Here is a 20,719-nt window from a genome sequence, read left to right on the forward strand (position 1 = left end):
TGATATATCATCAAGAAACACTATACAGTGGTATAGCATCATGAAACATTATACAGCGTTATAGCCTCATGAAACATTATACAGTGTTATAGCATCATGAAACATTATACAGTGGTGTAGCATCATGAAACACTATACAGTGGTATAGCATCATGAAACACTATATAGTGGTGTAGCATCATGAAACACTATATAGTGGTATAGCATCATGAAACACTATACAGCGGTATAGCATCATGAAACATTATACAGTGGTATAGCATCATGAAACATTATACAGTGGTATAGCATCATGAAACACTATACAGTGGTATAGCATCATGAAACACTATACAGTGGTATAGCATCATGAAACATTATACAGTGGTATAGCATCATGAAACATTATACAGCGGTATAGCATCATGAAACATTATACAGTGGTATAGCATCATGAAACACTATACAGTGGTATAGCATCATGAAACACTATACAGCGGTATAGCATCATGAAACATTATACAGTGGTATAGCATCATGAAACATTATACAGTGGTATAGCATCATGAAACACTATACAGTGGTATAGCATCATGAAACATTATACAGTGGTGTAGCATCATGAAACACTATACAGCGGTATAGCATCATGAAACATTATACAGTGGTATAGCATCATGAAACATTATACAGTGGTATAGCATCATGAAACATTATACAGTGGTATAGCATCATGAAACACTATACAGTGGTATAGCATCATGAAACACTATACAGTGGTATAGCATCATGAAACACTATACAGTGGTATAGCATCATGAAACACTATACAGTGGTATAGCATCATGAAACACTATACAGTGGTATAGCATCATGAAACATTATACAGTGGTATAGCATCATGAAACATTATACAGTGGTATAGCATCATGAAACATTATACAGTGGTATAGCATCATGAAACATTATACAGTGGTGTAGCATCATGAAACACTATATAGTGGTATACCATCATGAAACACTATATATTGATATATCATCAAGAAACACTATACAGTGGTATAGCATCATGAAACATTATACAGCGTTATAGCCTCATGAAACATTATACAGTGTTATAGCATCATGAAACATTATACAGTGGTGTAGCATCATGAAACACTATATAGTGGTATACCATCATGAAACACTATATAGTGGTATAGCATCATGAAACACTATATAGTGGTATAGCATCATGAAACACTATACAGCGGTATAGCATCATGAAACATTATACAGTGGTATAGCATCATGAAACACTATACAGTGGTATAGCATCATGAAACACTATACAGTGGTATAGCATCATGAAACACTATATATTGGTATAGCATCATGAAACACTATACAGTGGTATAGCATCATGAAACATTATACAGCGTTATAGCATCATGAAACATTATACAGTGTTATAGCATCATGACACTATACAGTGGTATAGCATCATGAAACATTATACAGTGGTATAGCATCATGAAACATTATACAGTGGTATAGCATCATGAAACATTATACAGTGGTATAGCATCATGAAACACTATACAGTGGTATAGCATCATGAAACACTATACAGTGGTGTAGCATCATGAAACACTGTACAGCGGTATAGCATCATGAAACATTATACAGTGGTATAGCATCATGAAACATTATACAGTGGTATAGCATCATGAAACATTATACAGTGGTATAGCATCATGAAACATTATACAGTGGTATAGCATCATGAAACACTATACAGTGGTATAGCATCATGAAACATTATACAGTGGTATAGCATCATGAAACATTATACAGCGGTATAGCATCATGAAACATTATACAGCGGTATAGCATCATGAAACACTATACAGTGGTATAGCATCATGAAACATGATACAGTGGTGGTAAGCATCATGAAACACTATATAGTGGTATAGCATCATGAAACACTATATACAGTGGTATAGCATCAAGAAACACTATACAGTGGTATAGCATCATGAAACATTATACAGTGTTATAGCATCATGAAACATTATACAGTGGTATAGCACCATGAAACATTATACAGCGGTATAGCCTCATGAAACATTATACATCGGTATAGCATCATGAAACACTATACAGTGGTGTAGCATCATGAAACACTGTACAGCGGTATAGCATCATGAAACATTATAGTGGTATAGCATATAGCATCATGAAACATTATACAGTGGTATAGCATCATGAAACATTATACAGTGGTATAGCATCATGAAACACTATACAGTGGTATAGCATCATGAAACACTATACAGTGGTATAGCATCATGAAACACTATACAGTGGTATAGCATCATGAAACACTATATAGTGGTATAGCATCATGAAACACTATACAGTGGTATAGCATCATGAAACATTATACAGTGGTATAGCATCATGAAACACTATACAGTGGTATAGCATCGTGAAACATTATACAGTGGTATAGCATCATGAAACATTATACAGTGGTATAGCATCATGAAACACTATACAGTGGTATAGCATCATGAAACATTATACAGTGGTATAGCATCATGAAACATTATACAGCGGTATAGCCTCATGAAACATTATACAGCGGTATAGCATCATGAAACATTATACAGTGGTATAGCATCATGAAACACTATACAGCGGTATAGCATCATGAAACATTATACAGTGGTATAGCATCATGAAACATTATACAGTGGTATAGCATCATGAAACATTATACAGTGGTATAGCATCATGAAACACTATACAGTGGTATAGCATCATGAAACACTATACAGCGGTATAGCATCATGAAACATTATACAGTGGTATAGCATCATGAAACATTATACAGTGGTATAGCATCATGAAACATTATACAGTGGTATAGCATCATGAAACACTATACAGTGGTATAGCATCATGAAACACTATACAGTGGTATAGCATCATGAAACACTATACAGTGGTATAGCATCATGAAACACTATATAGTGGTATAGCATCATGAAACACTATACAGTGGTATAGCATCATGAAACATTATACAGCGGTATAGCATCATGAAACACTATACAGTGGTATAGCATCATGAAACATTATACAGTGGTATAGCATCATGAAACACTATACAGTGGTATAGCATCATGAAACATTATACAGTGGTATAGCATCATGAAACACTATACAGTGGTATAGCATCATATACAGTGGTATAGCATCATGAAACATTATACACGGTAGTCATGAAACATTATATAGCGGTATAGCATCATGAAACACTATACAGTGGTATAGCATCATGAAACATTATACAGTGGTATAGCATCATGAAACATTATACAGTGGTATAGCATCATGAAACACTATACAGTGGTATAGCATCATGAAACATTATACAGTGGTATAGCATCATGAAACACTATACAGTGGTATAGCATCATGAAACACTATACAGTGGTATAGCATCATGAAACATTATACAGTGGTATAGCATCATGAAACATTATACAGTGGTATAGCATCATGAAACATTATACAGTGGTATAGCATCATGAAACACTATACAGTGGTATAGCATCATGAAACACTATACAGTGGTATAGCATCATGAAACACTATACAGCGGTATAGCATCATGAAACATTATACAGTGGTATAGCATCATGAAACATTATACAGTGGTATAGCATCATGAAACATTATACAGTGGTATAGCATCATGAAACACTATACAGTGGTATAGCATCATGAAACACTATACAGTGGTATAGCATCATGAAACACTATACAGTGGTATAGCATCATGAAACACTATACAGTGGTATAGCATCATGAAACACTATACAGTGGTATAGCATCATGAAACATTATACAGTGGTATAGCATCATGAAACACTATACAGTGGTATAGCATCATGAAACATTATACAGTGGTATAGCATCATGAAACATTATACAGTGGTATAGCATCATGAAACAATATACAGTGGTATAGCATCATGAAACATTATACAGTGGTATAGCACCATGAAACATTATACAGTGGTATAGCATCATGAAACACTATACAGTGGTATAGCATCATGAAACATGATACAGTGGTGTAGCATCATGAAACACTATAGTGGTGGTCATAGCATCATGAAACACTATATAGTGGTATACCATCATGAAACACTATACAGTGGTATAGCATCATGAAACACTATACAGTGGTATAGCATCATGAAACATTATACAGCGTTATAGCATCATGAAACATTATACAGTGGTATAGCATCATGAAACACTATACAGTGGTATAGCATCATGAAACATTATACAGTGGTATAGCATCATGAAACATTATACAGTGGTATAGCATCATGAAACATTATACAGTGGTATAGCATCATGAAACACTATACAGTGGTATAGCATCATGAAACATTATACAGTGGTATAGCATCATGAAACATTATACAGTGGTATAGCATCATGAAACACTATACAGTGGTATAGCATCATGAAACACTATACAGTGGTATAGCATCATGAAACACTATACAGCGGTATAGCATCATGAAACATTATACAGTGGTATAGCATCATGAAACATTATACAGTGGTATAGCATCATGAAACACTATACAGTGGTATAGCATCATGAAACACTATACAGTGGTATAGCATCATGAAACACTATACAGTGGTATAGCATCATGAAACACTATACAGTGGTATAGCATCATGAAACACTATACAGTGGTATAGCATCATGAAACATTATACAGTGGTATAGCATCATGAAACACTATACAGTGGTATAGCATCATGAAACACTATACAGTGGTATAGCATCATGAAACATTATACAGTGGTATAGCCTCATGAAACATTATACAGTGGTATAGCATCATGAAACATTATACAGTGGGTAGCATAGCATCATGAAACACTATACAGTGGTATAGCATCATGAAACATTATACAGTGGTATAGCATCATGAAACATTATACAGTGGTATAGCATCATGAAACACTATACAGTGGTATAGCATCATGAAACACTATACAGTGGTGTAGCATCATGAAACACTGTACAGCGGTATAGCATCATGAAACATTATACAGTGGTATAGCATCATGAAACATTATACAGTGGTATAGCATCATGAAACATTATACAGTGGTATAGCATCATGAAACACTATACAGTGGTATAGCATCATGAAACACTATACAGTGGTATAGCATCATGAAACACTATACAGTGGTATAGCATCATGAAACACTATACAGTGGTATAGCATCATGAAACACTATACAGTGGTATAGCATCATGAAACACTATACAGTGGTATAGCATCATGAAACACTATACAGTGGTATAGCATCATGAAACATTATACAGTGGTATAGCATCATGAAACATTATACAGTGGTATAGCATCATGAAACACTATACAGTGGTATAGCATCATGAAACATTATACAGTGGTATAGCATCATGAAACATTATACAGCGGTATAGCATCATGAAACATCATATACAGCGGTATAGCATCATGAAACATGATACAGTGGTGTAGCATCATGAAACACTATATAGTGGTATACCATCATGAAACACTATATATTGATATATCATCAAGAAACACTATACAGTGGTATAGCATCATGAAACATTATACAGCGTTATAGCCTCATGAAACATTATACAGTGGTATAGCATCATGAAACATTATACAGTGGTGTAGCATCATGAAACACTATATAGTGGTATACCATCATGAAACACTATATAGTGGTATAGCATCATGAAACACTATACAGTGGTATAGCATCATGAAACATTATACAGCGGTATATAGCATCATGAACATTATACAGTGGTATAGAAACATGGTATACCATCATGAAACAGTATACAGTGGTATAGCATCATGAAACATTATACAGTGGTATACCATCATGAAACACTATACAGTGGTATAGCATCATGAAACATTATACAGTGGTATAGCATCATGAAACATTATACAGTGGTATAGCATCATGAAACATTATACAGTGGTATAGCATCATGAAACATTATACAGTGGTATAGCATCATGAAACACTATATAGTGGTATACCATCATGAAACACTATATAGTGGTATACCATCATGAAACACTATACAGTGGTATAGCATCATGAAACATTATACAGCGTTATAGCATCATGAAACATTATACAGTGTTATAGCATCATGAAACATTATACAGTGGTATAGCATCATGAAACATTATACAGTGGTATAGCATCATGAAACACTATATAGTGGTATAGCATCATGAAACACTATACAGTGGTATAGCATCATGAAACATTATACAGTGGTATAGCATCATGAAACATTATACAGTGGTATAGCATCATGAAACATTATACAGTGGTATAGCATCATGAAACACTATACAGTGTTATAGCATCGTGAAACACTATACAGTGGTATAGCATCATGAAACATTATACAGTGGTATAGCATCATGAAACACTATATAGTGGTATACCATCATGAAACACTATATAGTGGTATAGCATCATGAAACATTATACAGTGGTATACCATCATGAAACACTATACAGTGGTATAGCATCGTGAAACATTATACAGTGGTATAGCATCATGAAACATTATACAGTGTTATAGCATCATGACACTATACAGTGGTATAGCATCATGAAACATTATACAGTGGTATAGCACCATGAAACATTATACAGCGGTATAGCCTCATGAAACATTATACAGCGGTATAGCATCATGAAACATGATACAGTGGTATAGCATCATGAAACACTATATAGTGGTATAGCATCATGAAACACTATATATTGATATATCATCAAGAAACACTATACAGTGGTATAGCATCATGAAACATTATACAGCGTTATAGCATCATGAAACATTATACAGTGGTATAGCATCATGAAACATTATACAGTGGTGTAGCATCATGAAACACTATATAGTGGTATACCATCATGAAACACTATATAGTGGTATAGCATCATGAAACACTATATAGTGGTATAGCATCATGAAACACTATACAGCGGTATAGCCTCATGAAACATTATACAGTGGTATAGCATTATGATACAGTATACAGTGGTATAGCATCATGAAACATTATACAGTGGTATACCATCATGAAACACTATACAGTGGTATAGCATCATGAAACACTTATACAGTGGTATAGCATCATGAAACACTATACAGCGGTATAGCATCATGAAACATTATACAGTGGTATAGCATCATGAAACACTATACAGTGGTATATAGTGGTATAAACCATGGTATAGCATCATGAAACATTATACAGCGGTATAGCATCATGAAACACTATACAGTGGTATAGCATCATGAAACATTATACAGTGGTATAGCATCATGAAACACTATACAGTGGTATAGCATCATGAAACATTATACAGTGGTATAGCATCATGAAACATTATACAGTGGTATAGCATCATGAAACACTATACAGTGGTATAGCATCATGAAACACTATACAGTGGTATAGCATCATGAAACACTGTACAGCGGTATAGCATCATGAAACATTATACAGTGGTATAGCATCATGAAACATTATACAGTGGTATAGCATCATGAAACATTATACAGTGGTATAGCATCATGAAACACTATACAGTGTTATAGCATCGTGAAACACTATACAGTGGTACAGCATTACGAAACACTTTACAGTGCTATAGCATCATGAAACACTATATAGTGGTATACCATCATGAAACACTATATAGTGGTATAGCATCATGAAACATTATACAGTGGTATAGCATCATGAAACACTATACAGTGGTATAGCATCATGAAACATTATACAGTGGTATAGCATCATGAAACATTATACAGCGGTATAGCATCATGAAACATTATACAGCGGTATAGCATCATGAAACACTATACAGTGGTATAGCATCATGAAACACTATACAGCGGTATAGCATCATGAAACATTATACAGTGGTATAGCATCATGAAACATTATACAGTGGTATAGCATCATGAAACACTATACAGTGGTATAGCATCATGAAACACTATACAGTGGTATAGCATCATGAAACATTATACAGCGGTATAGCATCATGAAACATTATACAGTGGTATAGCATCATGAAACATTATACAGTGGTATAGCATCATGAAACATTATACAGTGGTATAGCATCATGAAACACTATACAGCGGTATAGCCTCATGAAACACTATACAGTGGTATAGCATTATGAAACACTATACAGTGGTATAGCATCATGAAACACTATACAGTGGTATACCATCATGAAACACTATACAGTGGTATAGCATCATGAAACATTATACAGTGGTATAGCATCATGAAACATTATACAGTGGTATACCATCATGAAACACTATACAGTGGTATAGCATCGTGAAACATTATACAGTGGTATAGCATCATGAAACATTATACAGTGTTATAGCATCATGAACACTATACAGTGGTATAGCATCATGAAACATTATACAGTGGTATAGCACCATGAAACATTATACAGCGGTATAGCCTCATGAAACATTATACAGCGGTATAGCATCATGAAACATGATACAGTGGTGTAGCATCATGAAACACTATATAGTGGTATACCATCATGAAACACTATATATTGATATATCATCAAGAAACACTATACAGTGGTATAGCATCATGAAACATTATACAGCGTTATAGCCTCATGAAACATTATACAGTGTTATAGCATCATGAAACATTATACAGTGGTATAGCATCATGAAACACTATACAGTGGTATAGCATCATGAAACATTATACAGTGGTGTAGCATCATGAAACACTATACAGTGGTATAGCATCATGAAACACTGTACAGCGGTATAGCATCATGAAACATTATACAGTGGTATAGCATCATGAAACATTATACAGTGGTATAGCATCATGAAACACTATACAGTGGTATAGCATCATGAAACACTATACAGTGGTGTAGCATCATGAAACACTATACAGTGGTATAGCATCATGAAACACTATATAGTGGTATAGCATCATGAAACACTATATAGTGGTATAGCATCATGAAACACTATACAGCTGTATAGCATCATGAAACATTATACAGTGGTATAGCATCGTGAAACATTATACAGCGGTATAGCATCATGAAACATTATACAGTGGTATAGCATCATGAAACATTATACAGTGGTGTAGCATCATGAAACACTATACAGTGTTATAGCACCATGAAACCCTATGTGAATACAATAATAGAACTAATGTTTGCTCCACAGAAGCAGGCAGGATGGCTTGGGTTTTATGGAACTATAGCTGGGGCAATAACAGTCATCACTACAGCAAGGTAAGGCACTAGTTGTTCAGGAAAATACATTAAAGTATGTCATCTCCAGATTCAACTGCAAGCACAACTACCCACAATGGACGATCGTGCAGCGTCCTTTCACCACACTAAAGCCTTTAAGTGAACAACAACTAACATGGTTGTGGAAGAGTGGTTTAGACGGCTGACCTTGTGTGCAGGCCCTTTGGGCGCCTCTGAGTGTGTGGATTTGGTTTCCGAAGAGACTCAACCCAACAAAAGTAGTATAACATACTAACATTACATACTAACATACGTATAGCGCCGATATCCAGCTCAGCTGCTCAAAGGCGCTTAGTTTTTCCCTCGTTCACTGGATGTCAATCTCAACGGCATCTCGTAATGTCAATCTCAACTCCCTGGGGATCATACAACTCTTGCAGCCACTAGGCGCACCGAGTTATTGTGGCATTCCCATCCTTACGAGGTACCCATTCACAGCTGGGTTGACTGGGACCCATAGTCACAGTACTTTGTCCAAGTTGACTGCACGTTGCTGTACCCGCAACTAGGTGTTTGCACGTATCCATGTGGCCACCATCTGGTCATATACCAACGGATTCGTGGGTTCTTTTAAGTGCACAGGGTTGTGTACTGTACACTAGGGGTTGTGACAACACTGAAAGAGTCTGCACACAAAGTTGACTCCAAGGTTTTTACACTCGGTCACAGGTGGGCTCGATCCCGTCACCTCATGCTCGCTGGATGACAAGCCTGGCGCTTTAGCCAGTTCGCCCACCGCGCCAGTTCGCCCACCGCTTTAGCCAGTTCGCCCACCGCGTAAACTGTACTTTACTGGGAAAGTGTCATCCCAAATGGAATGTGTATTACGGAAATATCGATGCTTATCTAAAAATAAGGTGTTGCAATGCTTTGTTCCGGCAAACTGAACTATGAGTCTCATTAACCAATTCAGACGACGACCTACTTTTCAGCCGATACGAATTTTCTCGTGTGAAAGTGAAAAGAGACACTACAAACAACTATGGTTACACCAAATTCCAATTCCTTGTTTCATAAGAAAATGGTATTTACACATGCAGTTTAGTTTCAGTCTTTAATTAAATCGTATTTCTATATTTCATGGAGAGGTTTAGGCAGCATGACCATAACTAAGACGTCACAGACTGCCCCTGTTTGATGAGGTCCTAAATTGATTCAAAATTCATCTGGCTCACTGGTTGCACCTGTTATGTGTTCTTTGCGCTTATTTAGTGTAGTTTTGTAACGCACAATGTGAATGATATAATATCAAGTCCGTACTAGACTGCCAAACGTTTCTAGCGGCCGAGCCTCGTTTTGAGATTATCACGATTTCCAGATTACCGTTTGTCAGAGCACGCTGTCATTTGTAACTACTCGCCCCTTTCCGAACCCTGAAAGAAGACTCGTACCCCTCTCGTAGCCAATTTCCTGAACTTGACTCTGTCTGAGCGCAAAAGCACCGAGAGAAAGAAACAGTCGAGTCGCCGAGCTATTTTCAAGGGCATGTAACTCTAGTTTACATGGAAAACACACACAGCATCCACGCCAAGTAAATTACCTCAACGGTATGTTTAACATGCTTAAATACTTTCCTACGCCATAATGTTAATATGTCCTGGTTATGCAAATTCAGGAAACCCAGGAGGACTATGCAATAATTAAAATATGCTTGAAGTGTCTGGGGAAAAATTATGCAAGCCGAAATGAAAAATATTTCAACTAACTATTTGGACCCAATTTCTTCTCTACATACGCTCATTCTGATTGGCAGGGGGAATATTTCTCCCAGAGCACGCTGCACGACGTGTATGCAAGGATTAGAAGGAGCGTAGTGTTGCAATAAACAAGTGCTTAGATGTATCAAATAATACTGATTCATATTTTATGTATCCAGTTGAATGAATTGGTCTAAAAATTCTGGACCGGTTATTGTACTAAGTTGCGCAATAGGACAGAACCCAGTCAGCAGGAAACGAGGCTGTTGTGTAATCAATGTTTTAACTTGTTATATATATGTGTGTTAGATGTTGACACTAAATAATTGCTACATACATTATCATGTTTCACAGATTTGCCGATCACTTCCAGAGACGTTTGAAGACATTTATCTTTTTGCTGATGATCCTCACCACAGCGTCATATCTGTGGTTGGTGTTGCTCATACTGGAGATTTTACCAGAGTCAAAGGGTAGGAAAAGTTGAAGATAAATGTTAACAGAAATAGTAATCAAATCCAAGTGATAAACTGCGTTCCCTGTAGGCTGTGATTGATGAAAATATACCTGACTGTGTTTGCAGGGACATATCACACCCTCTGTAGCAAGGGTGCCATGACAGTTCCCTCATATATAAACATTATTAACTGCCCTACCAGAACTACATCTTGTGGTTAACTATTCAAATGATACGAGTTTGTTAATTAACACCGCACTCATCTACACTCCGTATGTCTCGGTGGCCTGTGATTAATCCTAATTTGGACCAGATAATCCAGTGACTGATAGTATGAGTAAAGATCCCCTGTGTTATAGTCCAATGTGACGCTGATAACCAAGTCACCTGCCGGTCCTTCATCTAGCTTCCTGCCAACCATTTTTATCTTTGAACCCCTACGGTGTTCCGCTAGATGAAAGCGTAAAGCACCCTACCAGGGAAAGTAGGAATAGCTGGCCCTGTAAGGTTTACAGAATTGTACAAAATACCATTTATTCCCAATACTTGTACAAAATGCAGTTGATTCTCAGTTACTGTACAAAACACAATTTATTCCCAATAATTTTAGAAAATACAATTATACAATATCTTCTTAATAACTGTACAACGTATAATGTATTCCCATAGGTTTACCATATTGTTCCTTTTTCTAATAAAACCCATCGCGGTCAAAGGCGTGAAAAACGGTTTGCCCGCCCACCCACAGTGTACGACAATGTCAGAGCGAGGTTGATTTTAAGTGTCATCTAGTCATCACTTCAACAAATACTGAACCAAATGGTTGACGAATATGGAAAGATATCATTTGTCTGGAACGTAATTATACAGCGTTGAATGTATTACATATCAGTCAGTATGACACGACACAGGTGTTTTCTCTGCAGGTTCTATGTACGATACGACACAGGTGTTTTCTCTGCAGGTTCTATGTACGATACGACACAGGTGTTTTCTCTGCAGGTTCTATGTACGATATGACACAGGTGTTTTCTCTGCAGGTTCTATGTATGATATGACACAGGTGTTTTCACTGCAGGTTCTATGTACGATACGACACAGGTGTATTCTCTGCAGGTTCTATATGACATGACACAGGTGTTATCTCTGCAGGTTCTATATATGATATGACACAGGTGTATTCTCTGCAGGTTCTATATGACATGACACAGGCGTTATGTCTGCAGGTTCTATATATGATATAACGCAGGTGTATTCTTTGCAGGTTCTATGTATGATATGACACAGGTGTATTCTCTGCAGGTTCTATGTACGATATGACACAGGTGTTATCTCTGCAGGTTCTATATATGATATAACGCAGGTGTATTCTTTGCAGGTTCTATGTATGATATGACACAGGTGTATTCTCTGCAGGTTCTATATATGATATGACACAGGTGTTTTCTCTGCAGGTTCTATATGACATGACACAGGTGTTTTCTCTGCAGGTTCTATGTACGATATGACACAGGTGTATCTCTGCATCTATATATGATATCAGGTGTGTATTCTCTGCAGGTTCTATATATGATATAACGCAGGTGTATTCTTTGCAGGTTCTATGTATGATATGACACAGGTGTATTCTTTGCAGGTTCTATATATGATATGACACAGGTGTATTCTCTGCAGGTTCTATGTACGATATGACACAGGTGTTATATCTGCAGGTTCTATATATGATATAACGCAGGTGTATTCTTTGCAGGTCCTATGTATGATATGACACAGGTGTATTCTTTGCAGGTTCTATATATGATATGACACAGGTGTATTCTCTGCGGGTTCTTTATACGATATGACACAGGTGTTATCTCTGCAGGTTCTATATGACATGACACAGGTGTTATCTCTGCAGGTTCTATATATGATATAACGCAGGTGTATTCTTTGCAGGTTCTATGTATGATATGACACAGATGTATTCTCTGCAGGTTCTATATGTGATATAACACAGGTGTATTCTTTGCAGGTTCTATGTATGATATGACACAGGTGCTTCCTCTGCAGGTTCTATGTATGCATCTTACATCCTCACCTGTGTGAGCAGCGGGTCCCTCAGTCCGTTGTTTTATGAACTTGTTTGCGAGACGACGTACCCAGTAGCAGAGGGCATCACTAACGTCAGTCTCACCTCCATGAACAATCTTGCCGGTCTGGTGTTCCTGGGAGTCATGTCAGTGCCTGGGATAGGTATGTTTCTGGCTGCTGAAGCCACCACATCAAATACAGCAGAACACACGCGTGCGTGTGTGTGTTATGGGCGTGTGTGTGTGTTATGGGTGTGTGTGTTATGGGTGTGTGTGTTGTGTGTGTTGTGTGTGTGTGTGGGTGTTGTGTTGTGTTGTTGTGTGTGTGTGTGTTGTGTGTGTGTGTGTGTGTGTGTGTGTGTGTGTGTGTGTGTGTGTGTGTGTGTGTGTGTGTGTGTGTGTGTGTGTGTGTGTGTGTGTGTGTGTGTGTGTGTGTGTGTGTGTGTGTGTGTGTGTGTTTTGGAACATAGTACAGACCGGAGATGAAAATCGTTACGGGCAATTAAAAGTTTCAATTCATATGACATATGTTAAGAAAGAAGTTGATAATCGTATATCTTAATCGTTAATTTCACGTGATGAATATAAAATAAAGCAAAGTGAAGAAGAATTGTATAGGAGGTTATGGGTGGGTTTATTATCAGGAATTGCAATAACAAAATTGTTGCTAATTGACTTGATCAATACAAATACGTTCTTGTATGTACAGAAATTCATGTAGCACAAAGAACAGATCCAGTATCAGTTGCCAAATTTGAATTATTGCAATACTCAGTATTACCAAAACTCTACTTTAACATTAAACTGATTGGTATTGTATGGGATGTCCACTGTTGTTACTGTCCAGCACATTGTACCTACCCCTTTGTAGGGGTCCTGGAAATGCTGTGCTCTGCTATTACACATTGAATATTTGAACTACACCGTTCATTTCCTGTGTGTGATATCACGTGTAACTGTATTCAGAGAACGGCGGGAGTAGTTGTTGCTCTGGTTCCCAATCCCGTGGTCCTTGTGGGTGTAGATGTAAACCGCCAGACCAGGTAATAATCAGTGTATGGGATCCAACCAACTATAGAATGATGAAAATAATATACATGATCTATACAAAACTATGATCGATTATGTTTTTGTTAACACTGATTGTAGAAGTAGCATTGTTGGCTATGATATTGACTATTCCATCCCGTACTCTGTCTCAGATCACTACCCTATACTTATTTGTATGCATGTAACTGATGATGTACGTCAATATCACTATGGGGGTGAAAAGTTAAACTGGCGAAAGGCAAACAGCATTGATCTGATGCTTTATCGCTATGAGACTGAAAATTATTTCAGAAATGTCAGTTTAGATATAGCTGATTACAACACACCAGAGGAATATATTGAAGCCTACCATAATTTCATCCTTGATTCATTACATGCTTCAGCCAATATCAGTATTCCTGCTTCAAAATTTCAATCCCATTTAAAACCCTACTGGAAGAGGGATAATTTAAAGCCATGTCATAACGATATGCGACACGCACGTAAAGAATGGGTCCATATGGGTAAGCCACGAAATAAGGACGATGTTCACTACGTAAAATATAACCAGGCTAAGAGAATCTTTCGAAAAAACATCGCCGATCAAAACGTAAACTTCAAGATGAAAAGTTCAGGGACATCTATGAAGCAGCCGAAGCTGATATTCAGGAATATACCAGGGTTACAAAAAGTACAAACGCAATAAAGAACGAGTTAAAACCCTTGTGTACGAGAACGAGACCTGTGACACTCCAGAAAGTATCTGTAACCTATTTGCTAAGTACTTTAGGGATCTCCCCCAGCCGTATGAAGATATCAATTTTGATCAAGATTTTACCTGTTTTGTTAATAGTTTTATTGAAGATCTTGTCACAAGACAAGACGTTGATGACTGTAATGACACCAGTATGAATCTTTTATGTCCATTTACTGGTGATGAACTATTGAAAACTCTAAAATCATTGAAGACGGGTAAATCACCAGGCCCGGATCATATTGTAAATGAGCATGTTAAATTTAGTGGAAGATCACTCATCAACCACCTTCTTACGTTTTATAATGATATTGTTTCTTATGAATATGTTCCTAAGTTGTTTAGTGTGGGGAATATACTTCCAATCCACAAAGGCCATGGTAAAAGTAAGGATAACCCTTCTAATTACAGAGGCATCACACTTACTCCAGTTTTAGGTAAACTTTTTGAAAGATTGCTTTTGAATAGAATCGAAAGCTGGGCAACAGAAGTAAAGAATTTTCCTCACCCTTTTCAGTTTGGTTTTAGAAAAGGTGCTGGAGCAGAGACCGCATTTTTACGCTCCAAGAAACTATTGCTTACTACAATGAAAGAGAAACGCCAGTATACTGTACATTTGTCGATAATGAAAAGCATTCGACCGGGTTTGGCTTAATGGTCTTTTCCTAAAACTGCACAACTTTGGAATTAAAGGTAAAATGTGGAGACTTTTATACATACTTTCTTCATCAATGAAATCACGTATTAGCATTGGCGGACATATTTCGGATACCTTTGAAATACGTCAGGGTGTTGGGCAAGGACGGGTCCTATCGGCTTGGTTGTTTACACTGTACATTAACGATCTGTTAAATGCTGCTGATAATTCAGGAAGAGGCTTAAACCTGCCCTGGGCCACTACCCCTGGTATCCTACTTGCAGATGATACAACCCTATTAAGTTGTACACCCGATGGTCTTCAATGTTTATTGAATGTTATATCTGATTATGCAAAAACATGGCACCTTAGGTTTAATGCTGGTAAAAGTGCCTTCCTTCTGTTTGGTGATTATCATAAACACGAATGCCCAGAGCTATTTTTGGGTGATCATGTTATTAACCGCAAAACCGATGTCGTATATGCGGGCCTGTACATAAACACCGCTAAATCTACCCTTAATCGTACTGTTTTAATATGTGAAAAGCTTAGAAAGCTAGTCAATGTTAACCACAGTCATGGATTGTATTTTGGTGGTCTTCACCCTATGCATGCTGTACGCATATGGGAACGTATTGTACTACCCTGTGGTCTATTTGCCTGTAATATGTCGTGTAACTTATCAACTAAAGAATACGATATGCTTGAATGTGTGCAAAAGTACTTCTGTAAAAAAGTACAAGGGTTCTCTAAACGCACGTGCTCGGTCATTGCCAGAGACTGTCTTGGACTTGTATCACTACGTGCGTATATTAATCAGAGAGCATTATTGTTCCTGGGAAGACTGCTTAACACTGATATTAGTTTCATTTTCAAACGAATTCTTCACTATAGATTAGCTCAACATGATTGTAAGGATAGTATGCAAAACATGCTGAAGTGTATATCCTCTCCTTTACACCATATGTTATATCTTACCTGTAAATATGATCTTACATTTATCGTAACTCATCTGTATTTGTTACCAAAAATCAATGGTCAAATCTTGTAAGAGATAAAGTCTCAAAATTTGAAGCAAATGTCGTTACCTCTGAGCTTAACTACAGAGTCAATCTCCACAGATATGCTCTCCTACGCAATCCAGCTGCTAGTAACAAACTTTGGTTAATAGCTCTTAATGATTCAGATTATTTCTATGACATATCCTACCTTATCCGTGTCGGCACTTTCGCTATACAATCTAAAGAATGCTTATGTGGCACATATGCTTATGACATTGTAAAACATGTATTTCTCTTTTGTCCACAAACGGAATGTAACAGAGAGCGACTACTTAGCTCCCTCATTGATCTATTGGATGTTACAACCTTTGTAAGTGTTTGGAATGATGATGATGATGCACTGATTAGTTTTCTACTTGGAGGAGTGCCAAATGACAACATTAGAGATCTTGATACTGATCTATGGATTCAATGTATGAAAATCACGAGTAAAGCTGTTCATGAATGGAAACGGTTTTTCATCACATGTTACTAGATTTACATCCCCCCGATATATACATATCTTTAAATGTTTTTGTATTGTATAACTTTCATACACTTTTACCTTGTAAAATGTAATATCCGCTAAATCATGCATATGTATCTTCAATTTTGGAGGAAATAAAGACGATCTATCTATCTATCTATGGGATCCAACCAACTATAGAATGATGAAAATAATATACAATGCTGAAGATTGAGATGAAATGATACATATATCTACAGATATATGACAGATATAGAATAAAATAGCATGCGTAGGGTGATATAGTGTTATGCATACTGAAAGAGAAGGAGGTAAAATAATATAGAATCAGGTGGAAAAATACAGAATGAGGTAGAATAATACAGAATGAGGTAGAATAATATAGAATGAGGTAGAATAATATAGAATGAGGTAGAATAATAAAGAAGGATGTAGAATAATATAGAAGGATGTAGAATAATACAGAATGAGGTAGAATAATATAGAATGAGGTAGAATAATACAGAAGCATGTAGAATAATACTCTCGGCTCTAAATCATCTCCTCCGCGTCTCACTTCCCTCCATCCCGGCTCGTAAAAAATCCGGCTCTCAACAAAGCCCTCTCCTAAATAAAATTCTCCTAAAATAATCATCTCGGCAAAATGGCTCCTCCGGCTCCGGAAGTAAAGCTCTCGGCTCATCCCGTCTTAATATAAAATACGCGCTCTCGTCTCGGCTCTCTCCGGCTCTGGCTCATAAATAAAAGTTCATCTCCTCGGAAATAAATGCTCGACAAAAGTGGCTCACTCAAAATAAAATGGCTCTCAAAATAAAGTAAATAAATCTCGGTAATCTCGCGTCTTCATCTCCAGGCAAAAATGCGGCTCCGCTCGGCTCAAAATCTCGCGTCTCGGCTCTCGCGTCTCTCGAAATAAATCCCGGCTCCGACTCGAAATAAAGCCGCTCTCCGTCGGCTCCCGCTCCTCGAAAAATAAAAATCGTTTCGGAAATAAAATGGCTCCGTCAAAATAAAATGAAATATACAATAATATAGAATGAGGTACAATAATATAGAATGAAGGTAGAATAGTATAGACTGAGGTAGAATAAATAGAATAGGGTAGAATAATACAGAATGAGGTAGAATAATACAGTATGGGGTAGAATAATATAGAAGGATGTAGAATAATACAGAATGGGGTAGAATAATATAGAATGAGGTAGAATAATATAGAAGGATGTAGAATAATACAGAATGAGGGTACAATAATATAGAATGAGGTACAATAATATAGAATGAAGGTAGAATAGTATAGACTGAGGTAGAATAAATAGAATGGGGTAGAATAATACAGAATGAGGTAGAATAATACAGAATGGGGTAGAATAATATAGAAGGAGGTAGAATAATATAGAATAATGAGGTAGAATAATATAGAATGAGGTAGAATAAATAGAATAGGGTAGAATAATACAGAATGAGGTAGAATAATACAGTATGGGGTAGAATAATATAGAAGGATGTAGAATAAGACAGAATGGGGTAGAATAATATAAAATGAGGTAGAATAATATAGAAGGAGGTAGAATAATACAGAATGAGGTAGAATAATATAGAATGAGGTAGAATGAGGCAGAGTATGGTCGAGTGGGATTATATGGGATGTCATTGAATCATACATGTGACAGGTAGAATCATAAAGCAGTTTGTAGGCTGAAGTAGGAGGTAGAAGAAGTGTAACAGTAAGTGGATGGAATGAAATCAATAAGGATGGGCGATATTCGATACAGAATGAAGTGAGTCGGGAAAATTCTAGGCATAGAATGGCATAAACCCATATTTTCTAGAATGAAATAGAATTATACATCATGAGGCAGAGGGCAGAGCATGGTGTATAGAATTGCATAGACAAATGATTGAATGATACAGAAAGAGGTAGAATCATGGAATGAAGTGGAATGATATAAAGCTTGATAAGAATGATACAGAGTGATTAGAATCCAGTCTTGTAGTCAGCAGACCCATCGCCCCGTATTTATAACACCCGTCAGTCGATGTCGCGGTATCATTCATGTCAGAGTGGCTAAACTTGCAGTAGAGAAAAGTGCAGACATTGTGAAATGTTCAAGCGTTTACCTTAAATGGTTACGTTGTGTTAGATGCATGTTTGCGCGTAGGTATTGTGTATCTTAACTCACATGCAGAGTATGTTGAATCTGAAGTAACTGGCAACTTTCTGTTCAGGCACTGCCTGGATGAACTGGTTCCTGGTGTCAACCTTCTGTCTGTCCATATTCCTACTGGTGTTCCTGCCCGAGGGACACAACCGCCTGGACACTGACCAACAGGAAGAGAGCAACACGCAGGACATGGACAAGTGTTGACTTCCATGGAATGTCCAAACACAGAACTGATGTTGATGAATGAACGAACAGTGTTTCACCCATGTGAATTGATGTCACCTTTGTGTTAGATGATCTCTTCAAGTGACGCCGGTGTAGTATATACGTCCTCACACCAATATGATCGGTCCAGTTCTAGGGTCGAGGCCATGAAGAGAAATATGCCTATGGTTATACGGTCAGTCATAATGTACCGTCAGTCATCATGCACCGTCAGTCATAATGCATCGTCAGTCATAATGCACCGTCAGTCATAATGCACGTCAGTCACTGCACACGGCTGTCTACTTCACTATATTAAGGGCATCATATGGTCAGTCGCGTTGACACATGTCATCGTATCCCAGATGAGTGGATCGATGCTCATGCTCATCACAGGTTTGTCTGGTCCATTATTTATAGATAGTACATATTTTATCGACATGTAGCTGGAATATTGCTGAATTCGGCGTTAAACAACAAACAAACTTCCTCGGTGCTGATGCGAGACGTGAGTGACATCAGATGTGCTACCACAGCCTGCAGTCTCTTTAACATCTGTGGTCTTGTTAGCAGTGGACTGTGGTCTGCAGTAGTTTCACTTGTGCAGTAGTGTGCTCACACCGAGTGTTGACAATCATGTGCAATCATACTGTTTCGAGGAATAGTTAAACATAAGTCGTATGACCGTAGCCTATCAGGTGTGTGTGTGTGTGTGTGTGTGTGTGTG

General features: G+C 37.2%; 1 protein-coding gene across 1 annotated transcript; it reads left to right on the forward strand.

The window, feature by feature from the left end:
- Positions 1-9,349: 9,349 nt before the first annotated feature.
- On the forward strand, positions 9,350-19,992 carry LOC124270285 (solute carrier family 49 member 4-like). The gene is made up of 4 exons (XM_046705326.1): positions 9,350-9,432; positions 11,505-11,623; positions 13,660-13,842; positions 19,853-19,992. The coding sequence occupies exons 1-4, from the start codon at positions 9,350-9,352 to the stop codon at positions 19,990-19,992; spliced, it is 525 nt and encodes a 174-aa protein (XP_046561282.1).
- The last annotated feature ends 727 nt before the right edge of the window (positions 19,993-20,719 follow it).

Source organism: Haliotis rubra, unplaced genomic scaffold (genome assembly GCF_003918875.1).
Source record: "Haliotis rubra isolate DU_JTF1 unplaced genomic scaffold, ASM391887v1 Scf1501, whole genome shotgun sequence".
In the NCBI taxonomy this organism is placed as follows: Eukaryota; Metazoa; Mollusca; class Gastropoda; order Lepetellida; family Haliotidae; genus Haliotis; species Haliotis rubra.